Source organism: Microtus pennsylvanicus, chromosome 6 (genome assembly GCF_037038515.1).
Source record: "Microtus pennsylvanicus isolate mMicPen1 chromosome 6, mMicPen1.hap1, whole genome shotgun sequence".
Lineage (NCBI taxonomy): Eukaryota > Metazoa > Chordata > Mammalia > Rodentia > Cricetidae > Microtus > Microtus pennsylvanicus.
Genome location: NC_134584.1, coordinates 86,851,341 through 86,862,132, shown reverse-complemented (window position 1 = coordinate 86,862,132; position 10,792 = coordinate 86,851,341). Strand labels below are relative to the sequence as shown.

Genomic DNA, 10,792 nt, shown 5'->3' with positions numbered 1-10,792 from the left:
CACCCCTTTATGTATGCGCGGTTCCACACATGCTTTGACACATACAGCCAGAGAAACGGTCTTGGGGACCTGACCTTTGTGTGAATAGGCGCGGCTTTCTTTTCCCACTCTTCCTTCAATTTTGCAGATATAGGCCATATTCACAGTATTTTCCAAACAGGCAGGCAGGGAGTGAGGGCCTGGGAGACTAGGGGCTGGGCAGAGTGCTCTTACTACCAAGGCTGCGGTATGTAGACAGCGTGTTTGTGTTGTATGAGCGTGGATATCTAGACAGTATGCTGGATGAGGTAGGTGAATGTAGGGTGAGGGGGTCACTGTATGAACCCTGGAGGCAGGAGGGGGGAGGGGGAGGGTGCGGGGCTCTGAAGTTAAAAGTGTATATTACTTTTCCAAAGGACCTGGACTTGGTTTCCAGGACCAGGGTTAGAGGACTCACAGCTGCCTGTAACTCCAGCTGGCTCAAAAGGCACTTTCACAATTGCCCAAATCCACATATACATAAATAATAATAAATGTTAAAAAAAAAACAATCCTGGCCCAACTCATTGCTCTGACGTAATCCAGACTGTTCAGATCTTTGACCTTGCCAGCATTTCTCCGTGGCTGAGGCTGGTTCAAGAAGCCAGAGGCCAGGGCAGAACACTTAACACAGAGGAGGGTGGTACCGGAAGCTGGACGCAGCCGGAGGAGCCTCGGTTCTGTGGGACTCTCCTCTCAAGGAGTCACAGATGCCCTTAGCTGGGAGAGAACCCAGGGCCGTCGTTCCTGGTACCAGTGGGCACTGCCTTCGAGCCATGTCCCCAGCGCGGTTTCTCTGGGAGCTAACAAACTGCCTCCCCTCTTCCATCCATCTCCCAAGAGTGACTTGCATGGCATCTTGGTCAAAGGACAAAGACCACTCCAGTTCAGAAGCCCTTGGATTCAAGTTTTTTCGTTTTTATTATTTTTTTTGTTCTTTTTAATGTCATGCAATATTTCACAGTCCCAAGCCCACGTTTTTCAAACAAGATAGGAAAAAAAGAAAAAAAAAGTTTTTAAAAAGATAAAGGAAAAAAAGAAGCAAGGGTGGTGGTGGTGGTAAATTTTTCCTTTTTTTCCCCTTTTGTTATTTCAAGCAGGACCAAATGTCAGAAAAAAAAAACCTGTTTTTCCTCAATTTTTTTTGTCCTTTTAAAAACTGTTAGTGTTATTTTTTTGTAGTTGATCTCTGCAGGCAGTAATAAGTTTGGCGTGGCCCGCAAGCACTCCCGTGGGTCTGAGAAGTGTGTGGGGGCGTGCAGCCGTCCCTCCGGCTCGCAGCCACCTTGGTTTCGTTCACCGGGAAAACGAAAGATTCAATTGAGATGATAAAACTCATCAATAGAAGCTATTTTTGTTTTTCTCCCCGGTTTTCTTTTTTAAAAACGTTATTGTTTATCATTTGCTGTGCGCCCGCTATACGCGGGCGCTGCGGGGAGGCGGGGCGGCTTAGCACCAGTCGTCCTCGCTCTCGCTGTAGGCGTCGTGCGCGCCCCTGCGGGCTGTGCGCGGCCGCGGCGCGCCGTGCCCCGCGTAGTAGCCGTTGGGCAGCCTGCGGCCGTGGCGCGGTGACGCGCAGCCCGCGGCGCGCGGAGTCCTGGGCGACCGCGGCGCGGGCTCGTGCGCGCCCCCTGGCTGCTCGCGCGGGTCGTCGGACTCGGTGTAGTCGGCACCGCGCGGCCGCGGGCCCTCAGGCGCATGCGCAGGCCAGCGAGGCGCGCGGCGGCAACCCCTGGGCGAGCCGCCAGGGGGCGGGGCGGGACCAGCGAGCCTGCGCGTCGCCGGCCTGCGCGGCGCGGGCGAGTAGGACACGAGCGGCCGCGGGGTGCAGGGGGTCTGGGGGAGCTGGCGGCGGCCGCGTCGCGGCGTGCTGGTGCCGGACGTAGAGGGGGCTGGGCTTCCACTGACGGAACTACTGCCCTACACGAAAATCGAAACAAAGGAAATCAAAAGCAAAGATACCACGGACCAACCAGGAGCACACGGGGACACACAGACGGGAGGGCGGGCGGGCGGCGGGACGGAGAAGTGGGGGGGGGGCAAACCAACACAACAGTGAGGAGAGAAATGAGAAACGAGCTTCGTAAGTTTCCGAAGTCACTCACAGGCGTCCGCAGGACACGAGTCGCAGGGAAGCAGGGCCAAGGGGACAGCAAGAGCGGCTGGCTACCCGCGCCCTGCCCCGCCCCCGCTCCCTCCCACCCCCTGCATCCCCGCCCCCGCCCACCCCGCCGGTTCAGTCTGGGCCTGCCACACGCACCTGTCTGTGTGTCGTGTGCTCCCGACCCTCGCTGGGCGAGCGGGACCAGCGCTGCTCCCGAGCCCGCGCCCGGCTCGCGTCCGACCGCTCCTGTGCGTAGCGCTCCCGGTCGGGGGCCGGGGGGTGGTGGTGGTGGTGGTGATGGTGATGGTGCGGCCGATGCTTCCGGTCCTTGGGCCGGCCACGGTCTTGGTCCCGATCTTTGGAGGGCAGGTCACCAGATTGGGTGGTCATGCTCAGATCTGTCCCCAGACCTGAGTAGGAGACGATGGTGAGAGAGGGAGAAGGGGCCCCAGAGAAGGGAAAGCAGGCCTGGAGGGTCTCCAGGCTCAGTGCAGCAGCCCCTGGTTTCCTCCCTACTCTGGAACTCCCCCTCACTTTCTTTTTACATTTATTTTCAGCACGGGCATCCTCCCGCGGTGGCACTCATCTGTAAGTGTGACCTTCCACCTTATGGGTTCCAGGAATCAAACTCGGGTCTTCAGGCATCAAATACCTTTACAGGCTAAGCCATCTTGCTTGGCCCCTCCCTTTTCTCAGTGTTGAATATGACCAACTTAGGACCATGTACGTGTTAGCTATACCTACCACCCAGACAACATCCCACTCAGCCTGGAGTGTTGCAGTCATGGGTCAGTGGTTAAACGTGTCTGCTGCTCTTGCACAAGATCTAAGTTCAGTTTCCTGCACCCATGTCCTGCAGCTCACAACTGCCCATAGCACTAGATCCAGGGAATCCAACACTCGCATCCCTCCTACCTCCCATTAAAAAAATAAAAATAAAATGCAGCTGGAAGGTGGTGGCACAGGCCTTTAATCCCAGCACTTGGGAGGCAGAGGCAGGCTGATCTCTGTGAGTTCGAGGCCAGCCTGGTCTACAAGAGTTCTTTCCTCGACAGTTAGGGCTGTTACACAGAGAAACCCTGTTTTGAAAAAGAAAAAAATGCAGCGGGGCAGGTATGGTGGCCCACACTTTTAATCCTAGCACTTTGAAGACAGGCAGGCAGATCTTTGAGTTCGAGGCCAGCCTGGTCTACAGAGCAAGTTCTAGCACAGCCAGGGCTACACAGAGAAACCCTGTCTTGGGGGAGAAAACCACCAGCAAAAAACCCAACCAACCAGTCTTTAGTTCTAGCATTCAGGAGGTAGAAGCAGAAAAAAAATCTCTCTGAGTTCCAGGCCACCAACTAGGACCACATAGTGAGATCTTGTCTCAAAATAACTAACTAAATCTTACTTTTTTGAATGTTAAAATTTGTGTGTGTGAGGGTGGGTGCAAGTATCACAGTGCATATGGAGGTTGGGAGTCTTAGATGTTAGCCCTCATCGATTATCTTTTTTTTTTTTTTTTTTTTTTTTGTTTTTCGAGACAGGGTTTCTCTGTGGTTTTGGAGCATGTCCTGGAACTAGCTCTTGTAGACCAGGCTGGTCTCAAACTCACAGAGATCCGCCTGCCTCTGCTTCCCAAGTGCTGGGATTAAAGGCGTGCGCCACCACTGCCTGGCCCTCATCGTCTGTCTTGTTTGAGACAGGGTCTCTTATCATCTGCTGTGTATGTCATGCTAGCTGGCCCAAGAGCTTCTGGAGTCTCTTCTGTCTTCATCTCCCATCTCACTAATAGGAGGGCTGGGGTGACGGATGCTCACTGCCCTCTCTGTCTTTATGTGCTTCTTTGCAAACACAGGCCTAGTTTCTGCATGGCAGCTGCTGTACCTTTTGAGCCTCTCCAGCCTCTTGCCTTTTTTTTTCCCCCCAAAGACGGTGTCTCTCACTAGCCTGGAACTCGGAACCATCAGGGATCTACCTTATGTCTTCCCAGCACCAGGGTTACAGATGTCCACTCCCATACCTGGTTTGCATGGGTGCTGGGATCTTAATCAGCTCAGCTCGTCATTCGTGTGCAGCACGTGCTTCACCCCACAGATACCACCCAGACCTCTTTCTTTTCTTTTGAGACAGGGTTTTTCTGTGTAGCCCTGACTGTCCTGGAACTTGCTCTGTAGATCAGGCTGGCCTCAAACTCAAAGATCTGCCCTACCCCTGCCTCCTGAGTGCTGGGATTAAAGCCCGACTCCTTCTTTGAATTGGGCTCTTATCTATATCTTGGCTGGCCTCTAACTCCAGACCCTAACCCCTTCCTTCCTAGCTTCCCACATGCTGGCATTAGTGGTGTATGCCCAGTCCTTTGTCCCTACTTCTGCCCTTCAGCCTCCTCCTCCTCCCTACCTTCTGTTCTTTTGCAGAGCCTCTGTCCTTGGTTCTGTGGTAGCTTACCTGTGTCCACATCAGTGTAGCGGCCCAGAGAGCGCTCCGAGGTGCGGTGGCCACGGTCTCTGCGGCGCTGGTGGTACCGCTGATTTTCCTCAGGTGGTACCCTCTCCAGTGAGTAGTCGTCCAGTCGTCTGGCTTTGGGCCCCAGCACAGAGGCTGAGCGCTTCATGGGGCTGGTATCAGAGATGGTCTGGGGGAGGGGGGACAGGTGTGGGCAGAGTTAATGGTCAGCACTTTCGTGGCCTGCTCCTTCCAGCCCTGTAGCTGATGGGTAAAAGAATCAGGGTGATGTGACCATCCAGGGACAGTGTCCAGGGGTGCAGTGGAGGTTTGGGTGTCTGGCTTTTTGGCTGCAAGGGTGGAACCCTAAGGCTACTTAAAAGCACCGACAGGAGTGTTGCTGCTTCTTAGGGTGTGTGCTGGACTTTGGCCAGAAGGCCCTGGCTAAGCCTTGCCCCTCTGGTGTTAAGGCTGGCTGGCAAGAAGCATGCTCCACTTGCAGAGGGCAAGCCTGGGAGCCCTGCTTCTCCTTAGTCAACTCTCTTGACCCTCATCCCCACCCCCAACTCTGGCTCCTATCACCCAGGCCCAGCTTGGGCTGCCCTGGCAGTGGAGGCACTGGAGAGCATTCTGAATCTGCATTCACGGTCCCACAACCCTTGGTCTTGCTCTACCATGGACAGTCTTCAGTTCTCAGTATCAGGCAGAAGAAGGAAGGCCCCCTGGACCAGGCCAGGTCCAGCTCTGATGTGCAGGAGCTAAAGGGACCTGAGGCAGAAGGCCAGTTGGTCACTGGAGGAGTTGGAGGAACAAACCCCTAAGAAAGGGGCAGGGTGGACAGGTTGGCCTCTTGGAGGCTCTGAAGACGAAGTGGGGTGCACTGTGGCCCCTTCCATACACAGGACACAACACACAAGGAAGGGACTCCATGGGGGAGGGGGAGGGTCTGCAACGAAAGGGTGGGGGGTGAGGTGAAGGGCAGGGGAGATGGTGGGTACTGGCACAAAAAGGGCAGGGAGGGAGAGGGGGCTGGAGCCGACCTGGCCGGGCGCGGTACATACACTGAGGTTATTTCCACGTGGCCGGCCCCTTCTCCTCTGTCCCAGCCCCACAGGATGGCGCACACAGAAAAAAAACAGAAAGAAGGAAATAAATATAAAAGGCAAAAGTGATGGTGAGGTGGTGGGTGGCACATGGTGGAGGTGGTGGGCAGAGAGAGGTTAAACTTTCCGGTGTTGAGTGAGGGGGTGCCCCAGGACCCGGATGGCTGTCCCCCACAACAGGCACAGAAGAAACAGGAGACAAACTGACAGATGGCAGAGACATGAGACTGACAGATGGGACAGCAAGGCCACAGGCTCCTGGCCCATTTCATGCGATGCACTGCGGCACAGCACCCCTCCCCCACCTCGCCCCAGCTTCAGCTCAAAGCTCCCAGGTGGCCATCAACCCAGCTTGGCTCATCTCTGTTTTGGGGCCAGCAGGCCAGGCCTGACAGAAGGGACTGGGCAGCCACATGCACCCCAAGGTCACAGCAGCCAGAGGCCAGGCCCTTGAGCCATGATGACCCAGCCAGGAGCAGCAAATATGCTACAGAACACAGGGCAAGCTGCCCCAGCCAGACATGCCGGCCACCCTCCTGCAGCCCCCCTCCTGCCCTTTCTCCTTGTCCTTGGGCAGGGCGCCTCAAGCCAGCCTGGGCTTTCTCCCCATCTCTCACTGCGCATTAGCCAGGCATGCTTTAGTTTCCTCTATCCCCACGGGGATCTTGCCTTCCCTACAAGGGGCCGAAATAGCGAAGTGAAGCAGCCACACTGAGACACGTACCAGGTACACACCCAGCCACGCTACCCCTCCCAGACGCGTGACAGAAGATATGCCCCAGCCATCCCAGGCCCACGCAGACTCTGCCTTCAGTCCTCAGACGTGCCCTGTTCCTGAAGGCAGCAGGCCATGTGCCTGCACATGAACAGGCGCGATGCCTACAGATGCCTGTTACACTGTAGCACGCAGGTGCATGTATGTACAGGTGTACATGTAAGGTGTGTGTGTGTGTGTGTGAACTGCATCGGTAGCAGGACTTTTTTTTTCTGTGATGGGACCCTGCCCATGCTAAGCACACCATGAACGAGCTCCAGCTTTAGAAGTAGGATTCTCTTTTCTTTTTAAAAATTAGCTTATTGCCGGGCGATGGTGGCGCACGCCTTTAATCCCAGCACTCGGGAGGCAGAGGCAGGCGGATCTCTGTGAGTTCGAGACCAGCCTGGTCTACAAGAGCTAGTTCCAGGACAGGCTCCAAAACCACAGAGAAACCCTGTCTCGAAAAAACAAAACAAAACAAAAAAAGAAAAAAAATTAGCTTATTATTTGTGTGTATGTGTGTGTTTGTGGGACTGCATGGAGGCCTGAGTAGGCCAGGAAAGGTGTCAGTTCCCTGGAGCTCCCGTCACGGGCTGTGAGCCGCCATTTGGTGGAGGTGCTAGGGATCAGTGCTCCCTTCCGCAGGAGCACTGCACGCTCTCCACCCGATGAGCCACCTCTAGATAGCAGTCAGGGTTCTTCAGTTCTGTTCTGAGACAGGCTGTCATATAGTTGAGGGTGGCCTCAAACTAGCTAAATAGCAGTGTCTGGCCTTGAATTCCTGATCTCCACTTCCCAAATGCTGGGATTATGGATGTAAGCCCTGTTGTTTGTTTTGAAATATGGTCCAGGTCTGTAGCCTAAGCTGGCCTGAACCTCCTCTTCCCAGCCTCCTGAGTGCTTGAGACACCACTACCTGCTGCTGAAGCTGGGATTCCAACCTCTCAGGAGAGCTGGACCCACCCCTTCCCTGTGTTTGCAATAGGGCAGTGACTGCTATGTTCTACAAGGGTGCCCAGTCTCTCAATGGCTTCTGGTAGGGAGTGGTTGGAGGGCCAGACCTGCTGGGTGCACTGAAGGAGCCAGGAAAGGGTAAGGGTCCCCTGCAGGAAGCTGCGGGACGTTCCACCTCAGCCAGTGTCTCTAAGGAAGAGGTACAGGGTCCTTTGGAATGTGTGTGGGCATGGCCCAGAACCCTGCAAGCTCTCACCTGGTTCTCTGCTGGGAGGCGGGGCATGGAGGTGGCCCTGGCCTGGCCTTCCATGGGGAGGTAGTGTTCGCTGTCTGAGTAGCCATCCGTACCCATTTCTCGCATCTCCACAGACTGTCAGGCAGAGGGTGGGTGGGGCTGGGTGAGTCTGGGGCCTGACCATGTGTGTGGGAGACCCTTTCTGCCTGAACCACCCAGCCTGGGGGAGGGGGCAGCAGCACCTGCGAGTTGGGCTGGCTGTTAGGCATGTCGCTGGGTGGCCCTCGCTCTGGGCTCCATGTGCCAGTCTTCTGGAACATCTCTTGGGCTCGCTGGGTCACCCAGGACGGGCTCTCCTTCATACTGCTTTCCTGAGCCATCCTGCACAGGGACAGAGGCCAAGAAGGACATATGTGCTCTGGGATTCACGAACCTGGGGCCTCATACCCAACTGACAACTGCCCAGCTGGCTACTCACAGGCCTCCTCCTGGGTCCAGCTGAGTGGACGGAAGGGCGTTCTGGCTGGGCCCTCCCTCCTGTGTTGGTGATGGAGGTTCCATGCGCTGGAACATGAGTGGTGTCCGGTTCTGGGAAGGCGAGAAGGTAGTGAGCGTGTACAGGGAGGGCTGACAGAGCCAGCACTGGCAGGAAGCTGGGGCTGGCCCTGTGATGCTGGGGTCAAATCCAGGGCCTTGTGTCTTCCACCAAGCCACTCCCTCACCCTTGACACCCACCCCCACACAGGCAGGTTTGCTTTACCTGTGAGGCTACCCATTTCTTCTTTCTTTTTTTTAAAGGGTGGATCTTTCCATTTGTAGACCTGGAACTCTGCCTGCCTCTACCTCCCTAGTGCTCTAGTTAAATTTTTTATCTATTACTTAAATTTATTTATTTATCTTGTGTATTATGTATAAACAAATAAATTATCTATCTTTTTATGCATGCACATGCCACTGAGAATGGAACTCAGGTCCTCAAAGACGGGAACTTTACCCTCTGAACTATTTCTTGAGACCCTGTTCAACTTTTGACATTGTGACACAATGTTGTCATCTATAAAGTTCATTTTGGAGACCCATGCAGCCGAGATATATATGTATCTTCCACCCAGACTCCTTCAGAACTAAACCATTTATCACGAACCCTTTACCATGCTCAGCCTCCTCATCCCACACCTTCAACCAGTCCAGAAACCTCTGTGCATGTTCTCCCATATACAGCCACCAGAGGGTGCCAGCGAGCACACAGTGGACAGTTCCTCCAGTACTTAGACCCCTCTTCTGCTCCTATGCCATTTGGAATCATTGCCAGAGCCCACCCATGTAGTGTCCAGGGTTAAGCCCCGTACTCCTAGTGCCCTCATCTCTTCCCACATTCTTCCCTGCTCTGTTTTGTCTGTCACCCTGACCTGTTCAGTATCAGGCAAGGTCCAGCCTCAGGGCCTTGTACGGGCTGTTCTCTCTGCTTGCATCCTCTGGTTTAACACTTTTCCTCAAAGAGTACCCATTCCCTCTTGTTCTTTAACACACGAGGAAAGCAGCTCAAAAAGCTTAAGGAAGTTCCTGAGACTGACCAGATTCACTCGGCCCCTCCCTGCCAGAGTAAGCAGCAAGGACAACTCAGAGTCACTGTCAGGAGCCAAGCTGCACGACAGACCCTGGGAGATGGCCGGGAGGTGGTGGTGCATGCCTTTAATCCTAGCACTGGGGAGGCAGAGGCAGGCCTGTTAGTTTTTGAGGCCAGCCTGGGCTACAGATCCAGTTCCAGGTTAGCCAGGGCTACAAGGAGAAATCCTGTCTCAAAAGGAAAAAATATTTCCAATCAGCTGAGCTGCCTGCAGAATGTGCTCCAGGGGGTTCCCAGCTTTTGTGGGCTGTCACCCATGCTGGGGTGAGTTTTGGTGATGCAATGTCTTTGAGTAATTTCTGATTTTGTTTTGTTTCGAGACAGGGTTTCTCTGTGTAACAGTCCTGGGTGTTTTGTTTCGAGACAGGGTTTCTCTGTGTAACAGTCCTGGGTGTCTTGGAACTTGCTTTGTAGACCAGGCTAGCATCCAACTCACTGAAATTTGCCTGCCTCTGCCTCCCATGTGCTAGATATTAAATTAAAGGTGTGCGCCACCACCGACTGGTCATTTCTAATTCTTTTTTGTTTGTTTGTTTTTTGAGACTGGGTTTCTCTGTAGCTTTGGAGCCTGTCCTGGAACTAGCTCTGTAGACTAGGTTGGCTTCCAACTCACACAGATCCACCTGCCTCTGCCTCCCAAGTGCTGGAATTAAAGGTGTGCACCACCACCGCCCGGCTTCATTTCTGATTCTTAAGTAACCCCAATAAAACTCATGTTGTCCAAGTTGAACTTTTGTCTGTTGTGGGTTCCCTATCTGTGGTGAGTGTCAGGTCTCTCCTGGGACAGTTTTGTCACACAGCAAATGTCTCACTCTGGAAATAAACCCCTTCCTTCTTTTCTTTCTTTCTATCTATTTTCCTCTGCCTCCCTAGGGCTGGAATTAATGGCGTGTGCCACCATGCCTGGTGTCCGACACCTTTAAAAATCTTACCATTTTATGTGCATGTGTGTAGGCCTGTGCGTGTGTGTTTGTGTGCCGCACATGATCAGGTGACCGCAGAGGCCAGAAGAGGGCATTCCAGGCAGTTGTGAGACACCCCGTGGATGGTAGGAACTCACCCTTAGCTCTTAACTGCTGAGCCACATCTCCAGGCCCTTTGCTTTTTACCTGAGCAGTCTCCTGGGAGGGTGTCCTCGACAGCTTAATTCACACCACACACCCCTGTTCTAGCACTGGATGTTCTTTGGTTGGTTCCATCCCCCCCCCCCCCGGGGCACTACCTGCCACAATGAAAATAGTCATTTAGTATTTTCAACTACGTCAGGGCAGACGTCCATGCCAGAGTCTTAAACAGTGGCCTGCACAACAGATACTGAGTACCTGTCGGTGGCTGAAAGTTTGTTGGTTAGGTGTTCATGAAATGGCCCACCCTCAGCATACTCCTTGTCGTGATTGGTTCTCACGAAGACCACCAGATCTGGCACCCCACCCCCGGCACCCCCAGCAATGGAAGTACCTGCTCCTCTCGCATGGCCTGAAGTTTCTTGGCCTTGCTCTGCCGGTAGTACTCCATGATCATCATGGCCGCGTAGATCTTGCCCACCGTCAGGTCTGTGGCTGTGGAG

At 54.1% G+C, this 10,792-nt stretch overlaps 1 protein-coding gene across 10 annotated transcripts in view; it reads right to left on the bottom strand.

Annotated features, from left to right (window-relative positions):
* Positions 1 to 915: 915 nt before the first annotated feature.
* LOC142852178 (voltage-dependent P/Q-type calcium channel subunit alpha-1A) overlaps positions 916 to 10,792 on the bottom strand; it is a 273,933-nt gene continuing 264,056 nt past the window's right edge. For 8 of the 10 annotated variants that reach the window (XM_075976692.1, XM_075976686.1, XM_075976687.1 and 5 more), the window contains 8 exons: positions 10,684 to 10,784; positions 8,077 to 8,186; positions 7,841 to 7,979; positions 7,620 to 7,733; positions 5,611 to 5,646; positions 4,553 to 4,739; positions 2,279 to 2,532; positions 916 to 1,938 (listed from right to left, as the gene is read on the bottom strand). In XM_075976692.1, coding sequence (XP_075832807.1) covers positions 1,468 to 1,938; positions 2,279 to 2,532; positions 4,553 to 4,739; positions 5,611 to 5,646; positions 7,620 to 7,733; positions 7,841 to 7,979; positions 8,077 to 8,186; positions 10,684 to 10,784 — 1,412 coding nt within the window. In that variant the 3' untranslated portion in view covers positions 916 to 1,467. The remainder of the gene's footprint in view (positions 1,939 to 2,278; positions 2,533 to 4,552; positions 4,740 to 5,610; positions 5,647 to 7,619; positions 7,734 to 7,840; positions 7,980 to 8,076; positions 8,187 to 10,683; positions 10,785 to 10,792) is intronic. The other 2 variants (XM_075976691.1, XM_075976689.1) reach the window with 2 other exon arrangements.